Source organism: Ovis aries, chromosome 9 (assembly GCF_016772045.2).
Source record: "Ovis aries strain OAR_USU_Benz2616 breed Rambouillet chromosome 9, ARS-UI_Ramb_v3.0, whole genome shotgun sequence".
Taxonomy (NCBI): Eukaryota; Metazoa; Chordata; class Mammalia; order Artiodactyla; family Bovidae; genus Ovis; species Ovis aries.
The window spans coordinates 46,513,421-46,526,506 of NC_056062.1; the positions used below are offsets into that span (position 1 = coordinate 46,513,421).

Genomic DNA, 13,086 nt, shown 5'->3' on the forward strand with positions numbered 1-13,086 from the left:
ATAGATTCATCAGTACCATCTTTCTAGATTCCATATATATGCATAAATATATGGTATTTTTTTCTCTTTCTGGCTTACTTCACTCCGTATAATAGGCTCTAGGTTCATCCACCTCATTAGAACTGATTCAGATGTGTTCCTTTTATGGCTTTTATATATCCCATTGTGTATATGTACCGCAGCTTCTCTATCCATTCATCTGTTGAGGGACATCTAGGTTGCTTCCATGTCCTAGCTATTGTACATAGTGCTGCAATGAATATTGGGGTACATGTGTCTTTTTCAATTTTGGTTTCCTTAGGGTATAAGCCTAGTAGTGGGATTGCTGGGTCATATGGTAGCTTTATTCCCAGGTTTTTAAGGAAGCTCCACACTGTCTTCTATAGTAGCTGTATCAATTTACATTCCCACCAATAGCGCAAGAGGGTCAGTGGCCTCTTTGAATCAATGCATCACCTCAGAGTAACCATGTGACTCAGTTAGGATTATAAATATATTCTATTCCAATACAAACAAAAGTCTAGCAGAGCAAGTCTGTCATGTGAAAGTGAAAGTGTCAGTCACTCAGTCGTGTCCGACTCTTTGTGACCCCATGGACTGTAGCCCACCAGGTTCCTCTGTCCATGGGATTCTCCAGACAAGATTACTGATATGTGGCTTCTCCAGGGGATCTTCCCAGCTCAGGGATCACACCCACATCTCCTGTATTGGCAGTCAGATTCTTTACCATCTGAGCCTCCAGGGAAGCCACATAAGTCTATCATGCTTTATGCTATGTAATAATGCGAAGCAATTAAGCTTAGAAGTTAAAAGTGAACACAAAAATAAAAATTTTCTTATGATTAACTGCCACCAAAAATTTTCTGCTTAAGAATAAGAAGGTAACCAGTCAAATTTGGAAGGCTTTTAAAATACCAGACCCCAAGCCTCAGAAAAATTGATCCACTTAGATATTTTAACTGTTTATTTTTATGGTAAGATGTTGAAGCCATCAGTGCTAATCTCTTTATGGGAAGGTGCTGCAGATCCACTAAAAACTCTTACTTTCTCCTTTGTGGTTGTTTTAAAACAGTTTTATTCCTGCATAATTTATAATAAGAACCTAGAAACACTGAGTCAGATTTTCCCCATGTCTATCATTAAAATGTGGAGGCAGTGGGTGGAAAGCGAAGTGCATTCTCTGCAATAAAGCTTTTCAAAGAGCTCTATTCTATATGGTCTAAATCACTTTTGATTTTAGGAACCAAAAAATACCAACTTGGCCACTCTTTATACCTTCTCTTTGAAGAAGTTAATATTGATGTATGAATTTCAAATATAAAGGATAAAAGGAGCCTTACTCCAAGAAACAGGACAAGAAAAGAGAAGATCTGGGAATCACACTGCGGTTTAACTCAAAATGGAATCTCAGCAATCAATCTTTCATTCAAGACCTAAATAGTAACAGACATGAGTAAGAAAAAAAATACCGAAAAAAAGAAGTTATACATGGAAAAACTTGAGTTATAATTTTTATATGTTAGTTGGTCAAGTGTAAAACTGCAAAGTGTGTATTAAATAGATATTTAAATTTTTTTTAAAAAGACCTAAATAGTGTATCTCAGCTTTCTAATATAAATTTTGTTTGTAGTAGATTCTCAGAGATGTAATTGATTCTTTTGAAAATCAGATGAAATATTAGACTGTCACTTCCTATAGGTGATAGGTATTAGAAAAAAAGGTGCAAAAGATACATATAATTTTAAATACTGTATTTAACATTATTCCAATATCATCAAAACCACTTAAATAATTTTTAGCAGAACATTGTCACTTTATAATTCCATTTAAACGGATTCCTTTCTAACAGGAGAACATGTTTCTGGAAGGGCCAGTGAGAGAGTCCAGTGCAAGTAGAAGTAAATAAAATAAACCAGCTCTGTGTCCTAACCAGGAAGGTTCGCTGCCAAAGATCACTTATCACAATTAAGGCACAGAGTAAAAAAGCTGGAAATTTATCAGAAACATCTACAAGAAAACCAGAATAAAAATGGAGTTTATAAACCAACTACCCATCACTGTCAAAAGACTCTTCTTAATCTTTCTTCTATAAGAAAATACCTTGAACCATTAAATTGAATACAGAAAAGATGGAGAACACTCCCTAGCAGTATAAGAAGACATTTAACATAATAGCAGATAGATTCAATTCTGAAAAATAATTTTAAAATCCCATGACAGCTTTTATCACTTGTGAATCTGCCTGCCAAAGTGAGCTTTGCCCCAGAAGCAGGTCCTGAGTCAAGGATCCAAGTCCAAGTTACTTATGTGGGGGGTTTGAGAAGCACTGGATGGGAAGTATAGATGTGATGCACAGGAAGAAAGGGCAGCTTACAACGGATTGTCTCACCATGAGGGGACAGAGCTGGGATGCTTGGTTAAGACTGCTTTTAGGGGTGGGAGGCCAGAGTGTTAATTCCTTGTCAGCTGAAGCCTGCCCCAAGCAGGAGCCAAGCAGTCTCCCAGCCTAAGAGAAGACCTTCAGGCCAAAAAGACGCACAGACCTTCAGAAGGTCCTGGCCGTGGCAGTCCTCACCTTGAAAATGGGAAGCACTCAGAATACAGCTGGCTCATTGAAAGCACTGCCCACCCAGCTTCCTCCAAAGAACTCCATTCCCATCAACAGTTGCATCTGCTATTGATGTTTCATACCAGTCTTGTCTCTCCCTTTTCTCTGCTATCCAACAGAGCATATATTTCACATTCTAGCCATCCACCTCTAAGCCATAAAACATACAACCTCAGCTCTAGCCTTTATTTCTCCTCTGGCATCAACTTTATATTCTCCTTCAATTAAGACTCTTAGTCTATTCCTATGTTGTAAATTCTCTAACATCAACTTTGTTCTCAACTGAGCTATTTATTTTTTTTAATCACTCCCTTATTATGGTTCATCATATGTCCACGAAAAATGGTGAAGTGGTCCACGGGGTAAGAGCTCAGGCTCTACTTCACTACCATCCAGACAATCTTTTATGTTATGAGAGCAGAGGAGGTAATTTTGGCAGTTCCAAAAGTAAACATTGTCCCAAAATAATGGGGAGGGAATGGGGAAGGTAAATCTAAAACTTTTACTGGGAAGAAGCATTTCCAGTGAAACGTCACTTCACTGCTTTGAACAAAATAGAGTCTTTAAAAATAATCCAATCTAACCATTCTTAGGCTGCAGGCACAGTTCCATAATATATTAGTAACTTCCCTCTAGGCCTGAAAGGATCTTCTTTGCCTTTACTGTGCACATAGTCAAAACGAGATGAGAATGGGCCTAAGTGAATTTTACCTAAAACAACCTTAACTGATGTAACCACTTGATTTATATTATGCTTCCTAATTTTAAAAACTTTAATTCAGAGAATTCAGGAAATAGGCAGGAACTAATGGGAATGTGGCATTATAGGTTTCCTGGATTAAAGGGATTTACTGTCACTCAAGAGAGGTATTGACTATGGAACAAATATGGCCTAGTAAAGATTAAGTTGTTTAGATTTGAGATTGCCTAACCTGGATTTAATAAAGTGGTTGTTTTTAAGAGAAATAAAATGAAAAAACAGACCAGTACACATCACTGAAAACTCTTTGGATGTTTTTCTGCTGGGTTTTGAGACCCATGCCCTGGGTGTCCCTCTCCATGGTCACTTAGAAGCTTTGACTGAGTCACTGCTGAACGAGATCCCTTCCTAAGGGTGAGTTTTGTATTTCTGTAAGGATCAGGACACACTACCAAACCCACGCTTCCTGGAGACAAACTATCCATTGTATGAGGCAACGATTATTTTAAAAATCCAACATCTCTCATTCCAATAGGAAGTATTCACCTTTAGAATTTAATCAGTGCTTCTCAAACTATCCGTGAGGAAGGGCCATTTTTAGATTATGTCCAGTCTACTGTTACTGATACTTTTACAAGATATAACAAAGATGAATCATTAAAAAATCAATTTTGTAAAACATACAAAATGTGAGCCCAGTTTGTTACTGTTGTTAGAGTCAACAGACAAAATTATTCCATCGAAATTTTTTTTTTTTAGTTTTCAACATTGACTCTCAATTTCAGCCCTTATCCTGTCACAGAGCAGGAACTGCCATTAGACAGCAGGGGCCGGGGACCACACTTTGAGTAGCACTGATACGAAGCGCCATGCACGTACTTATTCAAAAGGTATACTTTACCTCTGACATCCTTCCCAAATCCTATAGAAGAGACTTTTTTGTCCACTTGTTCACAACTGTCTGGTTTCTCCTTCATAACGTCATCATCACCAGAAGCATCCGTGGAATATTTTTTCTTTCTCTTTTTCTTGTGTCGAGGCGGAAGCTTTTTTGGAAAAGTAAACATTGGGAATATCACAAGAAACATTGCAATGGCACAAAGGAGGAATCCACTCCACCTAAAAAATTGGGAGATGTGAATAGCATTTATGGCTTTTATATTATGAGTGAGAACAAGTTAGCAAAGTAGAAATGTGGGACGACAAATTTCTCCAGAGAACACTTTTTACCTTCATCAGGGGTACGGCATTAAGAAGGTAGACAGCCTAAGAAAATACAAGAATCCTCCCTTTCTGGGGTATAAATGAGAACTCTACTCAGTAATCATACTAGTATCATAATGAATATTAGAATCACCCGCCTGACTAGAATTTCATTCAAGTATTTTTGAGCACACGTGTCAGTTCTGCTAATGAACATTGTTAGTCCTACTACAATGTGCATTTTATAATAAATCAATAGCCCATAAAGGCTTCCCAGGTGGCACAGTGATAAAGAATCCTCCTGCCAATGCAGGAGACACAGGTTCAATCCTTAGCTCATGAAGATTCCCCTGGAGGAGAAAATGGCACCCCACTCCAGTACCCTTGCCTGGAAAATCCCATGGACAGAGGAGCCTGACGGGCTACAGTCCATAAAGCTGAAAAGAATTGGACATGACTGAGCATGCACAGGGTGTGTGTGTGTGTGTGTCAGAATTGAGTCAATACCCCATAAATTTAATAGAAAAATAATATAGAGTCTATATCATGCTTTATGGACCAATATAGACACTTTTTTAAAGAAAAAAATAACAAATACCTGGTGTGAAATGTTTTTCAAATTGCTAATGGCATTCAAATATTTTTCTGCATGTACTTAAAAATGTATTAACCCTTCTTAGCTGGGCTTCCCAAAACTTAATCAAGAATGAGTAGGGATAAAGGCATTTACACCTGGGGCCTTCCCCAGAGGTCCAGTGGTTAAGACTGTGTGCTCCTAGCTCAATCCCTGCTCAGGGATAAGATCCCACATGCCACTCGACTCATCATGTGGCCAGGGGGAAAAAAAAGAGACAGAGATATACACTCTATCTTGCATTCAAGAACTTACAACCTATTTGTAAAGAGCTAAAGATATAAGAAACAATTCCTAACAATCCCCCACAATGCAAGAATGTACATAATTGTTAGATCACGGGGTATAGAAGGGCTTCCCTGGTGGCTCAGACAGGAAAGAATCCGTCTGCAATGCAGGAGACCCAGATTTGATCCCTGTGCTGGGAAGATCTTGAATGCTATAATAATTCAGAAAGGAAATCAATGTGTCAGAAAGCTTCCTAGGAGAAGTGGAACTTGAGCTTCCATAGAATCAAGATTCTGTCTTTAAACTCATCTGAAGTTGCCATGCTGCCAAGACTAGGAAGCAAACAAAGAATAGACTTCAAATTCTAGTCCTGTTTAGAGCATGTGTTAAGGCCTGGGGCTTCTTGCCTGCATAATTCCCCAAGGGCAATTTTTCAGTCTCCTTTCAATCTTAAAAAATAGAGGTCCCTGGTCTTGCCTAATAGGGTCACAAATTGTCCAACTAGGATTCCTCAACTTCAAACTCTGTCCTCAAAACTTCCAAGTTCATAAACAGTCAGATTCTGGCCTCTGTATCAACATGTTCATCAGTTGTTATCAGAATGCAACCAGCATTCTAAGCCTTCAGGTGGAATACAACCCAGTCAACATATAAATCAACTGCAAAGCAAAAACTCATTTGTAAAAAGTAAATGTTTCAGGACTTCTCTGGTGGTGCAGCGGTTAAGACTCTGCTCTTCCACAACAGCGGTCATGAGTTCGATCCCTGGTCAGGGAACTAAGATGCCACATGCTACTAGGTACAGCTACAAAAAATTAATTAAAATTTTTTCTAATTAATTAGAAAAGCAAGTGTTTCTATTAAAATGCTGTTATCAGCTGCTAAAGGTCATAGTGTAGCTGGGAGAATCATTGCTAGAACCAGTCATTAAAAACCCAGTGTGCTATTTTCAAAGATACTTAATGTTGTATCCAATTAAGACATTAAAACAGTCAGAAAAGGATTTCATTTTGAGAAGACATCTCAAAGCAGCCTTCCAGCAATCTCAGTGAGTCAAATATAATCATGAACCCAGGGTCTAACACAGGTTAGGTACTCAAAACATTTCCTAAATAAATAAACTGAATGAGGATCGTTTTTTTTAAAAAGAGAGTCATCTATCTGCAGGGAACATAGCTATGAAAATGCCTTTTTTGTACTGGCTGCATACAAGGTCTTTCCTAACCCAGCCCTGCCTTTAACTTCCTTGAATTTCTTTCTGCAAACTCTGCATTCAAGTCCCCTGAACTCCTTAGCTCCCAGGACCTCTCACACTCTCTCCAGAAGAGGCCAGGCAGCGGAGTGTAAGGGGCCGTTCTTAAGCTATAGCTTCAGGAAGACCCAGGTTTTTATCCAGTCTGCACCACTTACTAGCCCTAAGATTCTGGAGAAATTAGTTTGCTTCTCTGAACAGGCTTTCTCATCTGAATGGGAGGAAATAATAACTTTGGGGGGAATCATCAAAATTAAGAGGACAAAGTATGCTGTTGCTCAGTCACGTCCTACTCTCTACAACCCCATGGACTGTAACCTGCCAGGCTCCTCTATCCATGGAATTCTCCAGGTAAGAATACTGGAGCGGATAGCCATTTCCTTCTCCAGGGGATCTTCCCAACCCAGGGATCAAACCTGCATCTCTTGCATCTCCTACATTGGTAGGCGGATCCTTGACCACTGAGTCCCACAGCCTGCCCCACCCAAACAATAATTTCGTGGTAGCTAGTATTGTTTTTTTTATTTACATCTATACTGAGGGCCCCACCTCCAGCCAAAGCCACTGACTTAAAATTATATGCAAACATTAAAGATACTCAGAGGACTCTGAAGGGAGAATAAATAACAGAAGAAGGGGAAGAATTGAACAAAAATAATAAAAAAGGTTTAGGGACATTTCTAAGCAGAGCAAACTGGTCTCCAGTAACATCGAAATGAACATATGATAGTTGGTGCCAAAGAGGACTCTGAGAAAAGCTGGGTAAGGTAAGTGTGCATTGTATGTTAGGAACAGATGCATCAGAAAGAGCAAAAATTGAAAAGCCAGGACCCCTTTCATGAGCCATTACCCAGAGACTCTTCATGAAGGGAGGACAGTTAAGCACACTGACTAAAACCTCCACCCTGGACTCAGTTTCTTCTCCATCTCTCACTGACTCTCAGACTTGAGGCAAGATGTTCAAACTGCCAACCATCAATTTCCTCACCTGCAAAATGGGCATACTCTTAGTGATGACATGTGGTTGTTATAATGCTTCAGTGAAAATGTTGGTAAAGGTTTTAATGTAATGTTTGACACATAATGAGCACCCAACTAATATTAGCATTATCCACTTACTCCTTCCTTCTCTCTTCCAGCATATGTTTACCGAAAAACCTATCATTATTATTGTGCTGCTGTTTAGTCGCTAAGTCGTGTCCGACTCTTTCACCACCCCATGAGCTGTAGCCCTCCAGGCCCATCTGTCCATGGGTTTTCCCAGGCAAGAATACTGGAGTAGGTTGCCATGTCCTTCTTCACGGGGTCTTCCCAACCCAGGGATCGAACCTGTGTCTCTTGTGTCTCCTGCACTGGCAGACAGGTACTTTACCAGAGTCACCTGGGAAGCCATCATCGGGCATCATAAAAACTAATGATGTATCAAATAACTCTGTGTCTGTTCAAGGTTAGAAGACTGTTACAAACAGGGCTACTCAACAGACAAAATCCATTTTTTAAAGAAAACCCTAGTATACATTTCTATATGGACAACTTTTAACATTTGTAGAACTAATGTAGAGCCATTAAAATGAATAAAACCACTTGAGCACAGATTAAAGTCAAAAGACTGGATAACAGCTAACACACATTATGTAGGGAGAACTACTTAGAGCTCCACATACACAGACTCATTTATTCCTCACAACAACTCCATGAAGTAAGTACTGCAACTATTTCCATTTCGTGGATTAAAAAAAAACTTGGGACTCAGAGGAGTTAAGTAACTTCCCTAAGGTCACACAGTTATTAGGTGGCAGACCGGGATTTAAACCCCAGGGTCTACACTTAGTTGCTTCACTTCGCTACCAACTGGGTTGATGCACATTGGAAAGCTTAGCAAAAACAGCATAAAGCACTTATAATCCTAAAGCACCTGCTTCCTTGCCTTCTCTCTGCCCCTGATCTGGCCCTCCGTGTCTTTCTCTCTCCCTCCAGCTGTCCCCTTTTGCCATGCTCTTCTCATGACATCTATACAGAACACATTATACATGGGATGGTCACAGATACATTTTAATAACCTAATTTTCTGAGAATTTTTTAAAAATTCTTACTTTGAATTATTTCAGAACTACAAAGAAAATAGTAATTGAGATCAAAAATTTTACTGTTGACCAAGAACATAAAATTCCTGTGTTACTCCCCTCCTGCTGACAAGGGAACTCCCTTTCATACGATTTCAAAATTCTACCAGGACAGACTCATCAATTATAGATTTCAACACTTCCACCTTCAAAGACTATTTACTTATGAAAATAACAAGTGTTTTATAATTTAATTAATATTTATTAACTGCTTAGAAACTAGTGTTAAACATTATTCCCACATAGCTCAACTTATGAAGTTATCATAAGAATTTCATTATAAAATGAAACACAGAGAGAACACAAGTAGTCTAAGAAACTCTTTAGGAAGTAATTACTCAACCCAAGTTTCTAATAATGAAATTCTCTATTCTAAAATGAAGATATCTTATCAATGTATACCTAGTACCAATCCATGTTAAATAAATTTGGGATGCCAATACTTTGAATGCTTGCAATTGTGAAGAAATATCATGTTCAAGTTCAGAACTGGGAAGAATTCAAATGTAGCCCTTGGATAGATATGAATAAGTAACCTATCATCCAAAGTTGGAGTTCTCTTTCTAAGCTCTAAACTTAGGGACTTCTCTGGTGGTCCAGTGGTTAGGACTCTGTGCGTCCACACAGGAGGCATGAGTTCAATCTTTACTTGTCAAGTGGCCAAAAAGAAAAAAGAAAAAAAAAAAATAATCTTGAACTGGATAATAATGAAAACACATCAACTTTTAAAAAATATATAAAAATAAAATCCAAAGCTTACATATTTAGCAAGACAATTAAAGGCTATCAAGCGACCAGAAGGGAGGGGGTATATGTACATGTGTGGCTGATTCACTGTGCGGTACAGGAGAAACTAACACAACATTACAAAGCGACTCTATGCCAATAAAATTAATTTAAACAAAAACAGCGTGCAAGTGAGAGAGTGAGTCATCTTCAGCACATCCAGGGAAATGAGCTACTCCTTGGCGAAAAGACTCACTAAGAGTGGAACAATGGAAACAGAGTTAGAGTTCTGGGCAGTGGATGAGGACAAAGCAAAACACAAATATGACAAGTGGGGAGAAAATACTTTTTAAAAGGCACAGAAAAGATGATGAAAGTTCTAATTCAAGTACACAGGGAAGTCCCAACACAGCCACATTCCCCTTTTCCATCCCTCTGCTATGAAGAAAACAGCCATCTCTATCCTAAAGAATCTGGATTAAACTGTTCACCCCAGCTCCTCTGTGTTGATTTCCTATTGTTGTGATAACAAATCCCCACACTGAGTGGCTTAAGACAACACAAATGCATCATCTGAGGGCTTTGGAGTCAGGATAGAACCTCGTCTCTTATGTCTCCTGCATTGGCAGGTGGGTTATTTACCACTAGTACCACCTGGGAAGCTGTAACCCCTGGAGGGCAGAAGTGTCAATAAAAGATGGGCATGGCTGCATTCCTTCTGGAGGTTCTACAGAGGAACCTACTTCCTTGCTCTTCGGAACTTCTGCAATCTACCTGCATTCCTTGGCCTGTGGTCCCCTGCTCCACTGTCAAAGCATATCACTCCAACTTCTGCTTCAATCATCACAACTCCTTCTCTCACTCTGACCCTCCTGCCTCTCTCCTTCCCTTATAAAGACCCTTGTGATTATACTGGACCCATCCCAGATAATCTCCCCATCTGAAGTTCCTATACTTCCATCAGCAAAAGTCCCCTTTACCATGTAAAGGTAAATTCATAAATCTGGGAATTAGGACAAAGATATCTTTGGAGATTATTATCCTGCCTACCACCACCTCCTAGGTGACAACTGTTTTTCATCTTCCCATTGGGGAAATTCTTATTTAAACTACAAGGGGACTATGACTCTAATTTTCATAATACCAAATGAAATGAAAGACGCGGTAAACAATTCTTACCAGTTTCCAATGAAACGAGGATCATCCTGGTTAAGGTGAACAGGATTTCTGGGATCAACATAAAAACCAATAAGAAGTCCACCTAGTAAATATCCCACTGCAGGACCGAGTGCTCCCATGACATACATGATGGCTGGGAAGACAGAAAAGCAAATGTGAGATATGACCTCATGCTATTTCCCTCAGAAGTTGCCTAATTTCAGTCATCCCATGCTTACATCACAGTTAAATCCAGCTAACAATTTCCAAAAACAGAGAACGTTAGAGAGTCAGTGTTGAAATTTGGGCTCTAAACTATGTCCTTTATTTAACTGTTGCCTGTCGTCCTCTTAGTACATCAAAACTTCTTTGGTTGCTTCTGAAGGTACAGACCTGGGCTAGTTATTGAGGTAGTCTACTGGATAACCAAGACAGGCTATCAGAGTAGTTTCAAGAAAAGAAGGAAAAAAGGAATGTCACTCATCCCAGCTAGAATATTCTAATGGCCTGAGGGAACCGAAGACCAATTTTGCCATGAAGTTGGATTCGGTTGAACGGGTAAAGCTGCTTAATCAAGCACCCTCAAACCACTAATGTTTTCAAGTCACCACTTTAGAATCAAAGAACACCTCACAATGCATTTGGTTCATTGTTAATTGAGGAATCTTACCTAAAGGTTAATAAATCTCCTTAAATGGCATGAGTGAGAAGGTCAGAAAGCACTAACCCACAGTTGAATTAGAAAAAATTTTAAAGCACACCTAAAGGGGGAGAGCAGAGAAGGCAATGGCAACCCACTCCAGTACTCTTGCCTGGAAAATCCCATGGACGGAGGAGCCTGGTAGGCTGCAGTCCATGGGGTTTCTAAAAGTCAGACACAGGAGAGAGGGAAAGATGGCGGAGGAATAGGACGGGAAGATCACGTTCTCCCTCACAAATTCCTCAAAAGAACATTTCAACGCCGAGCAAACTCCACAAAACAACTTCTGTAGGCTGGCAGAGGACATCAGGCAACCAGAAAAGCAGACCAGTGTCTTCAAAAACAGGTAGGAAAAAATATAAAAGACGAAAAAGGAGACAAAGGAGGTGGGGAGGGAGCTCCGTCCCGAGAAGGGAAGCCCGTCCCGGGAAGGGAATTTTAAGAAGAGAGGTTTCCAAACACCAGGAAACACTCCCTGCCGAGTCTGTGGCGAGCCTTGGAAACACAGAGGGCAACATAATAGGAAGGAAAAATAGATAAATAATTAAAACCAACAGATTACAAGCCCACCAGTAACTCCCCCAGCGGAAAAGCAGCACAGACGCCTGCATCCGCCATTGGGAAGTGGGGGCAGGGCAGGGACGCGCGGGAGGCGCGGGCTGCAGAGCTTTGCAAGAATCGGGCAGGAACGCCCCACCCGCAACCAGAATGATCTAACTTGGGCTAGCAAACCAGACTGTGGGATAGCTACCACGCGAAAAGCTCGAACATAAGACACCGCCAGGACTGAGCACAGAACAAAGGACGGAGCGGAAAAAGCCGGCTGCAGACCATTCCCCGCCGGGGACAGGCAGCCAGAGCCGTAAGGACTGGAAAGGGGCAATTGCAGACCCGGAGAGACTTTACTTACCTAACTGCAAGCAGGCTCCTTTGCTAAGACTTCTGGGGGTGCTGGACAGTCACAGTCTGCCTCACGGGGTGCGCCAGCGGTCCACCCAGAGAGCTGAGCGGCAGCGGCGGAAAAGGTGACAAGCCACGGCGATGGCGCTCGCCAAACTCCTGAGCTACTTGGACCTGGGAAGGGCACAAAGCGCAGTCCCAGCCGCATTTGTGCCTCTGAGGGCTGCCTGAGGGCCGAACCTGAGCGGCTTGGACCGGGGAAGTGCACGCAGCCTAGGGCCGGCCCCAGACGGCTCCCGGCTGAGCATCGTAGAGCCGGAGAGGTTTGTGCGCCGCGAGAAAGGACAGGTCAAGCGGGGCAGAGATACTGTGTACACACGACAGTGCTATTTGTTTGCAGCATCCCCCCTCCCCACAGCGCGACTGAACTAGTGAGCCTAAAAACCAGCAAACAGAAGAAGTTAAACAGAGGGAACCACCTTGGAAGTGAGCCCACACGGCCCATAACATCAGAGAAGAGCCAGATATATTTTTAATTTTTAATATTTTTAAAATCATTCTTTTTTTTGCTTTTGCTTTTTTTTTCCTTTTTTTTCCGAGCTTTTTTTTAATTGTTAAGTCTTCTATTTCTCCTCTAATTTTTATTTCTATAACCTAGTATTACTATTTTTTTTTAAAAAAAGACTTTTTTTTTTTTTTTTTAAGGCAAACACCATATATACTCTTTGGATGGTTGTTGGTGTTTTGTTTTGTTTTTTCTTTGTTTGTTTGTTTTTAATAATTCTTTTTTTTCTTTCTTCCTTTTTCCTTCTGCTTTTCTTTAATATTGTATCTTTGAAAATCCAACCTCTACT

At 40.4% G+C, this 13,086-nt stretch overlaps 1 protein-coding gene across 2 annotated transcripts in view; it reads right to left on the reverse strand.

Moving 5' to 3' along the window:
* The window catches only part of SLCO5A1 (solute carrier organic anion transporter family member 5A1), a 159,614-nt gene that overhangs the window by 74,299 nt on the left and 72,229 nt on the right, over positions 1-13,086 (reverse strand). For both annotated transcript variants that reach the window (XM_027973030.3, XM_027973028.3), the window contains exons 3-4: positions 10,654-10,786; positions 4,210-4,427 (exon numbers count right to left, since the gene is read on the reverse strand). In XM_027973030.3, coding sequence (XP_027828831.1) covers positions 4,210-4,427; positions 10,654-10,786 — 351 coding nt within the window. The remainder of the gene's footprint in view (positions 1-4,209; positions 4,428-10,653; positions 10,787-13,086) is intronic.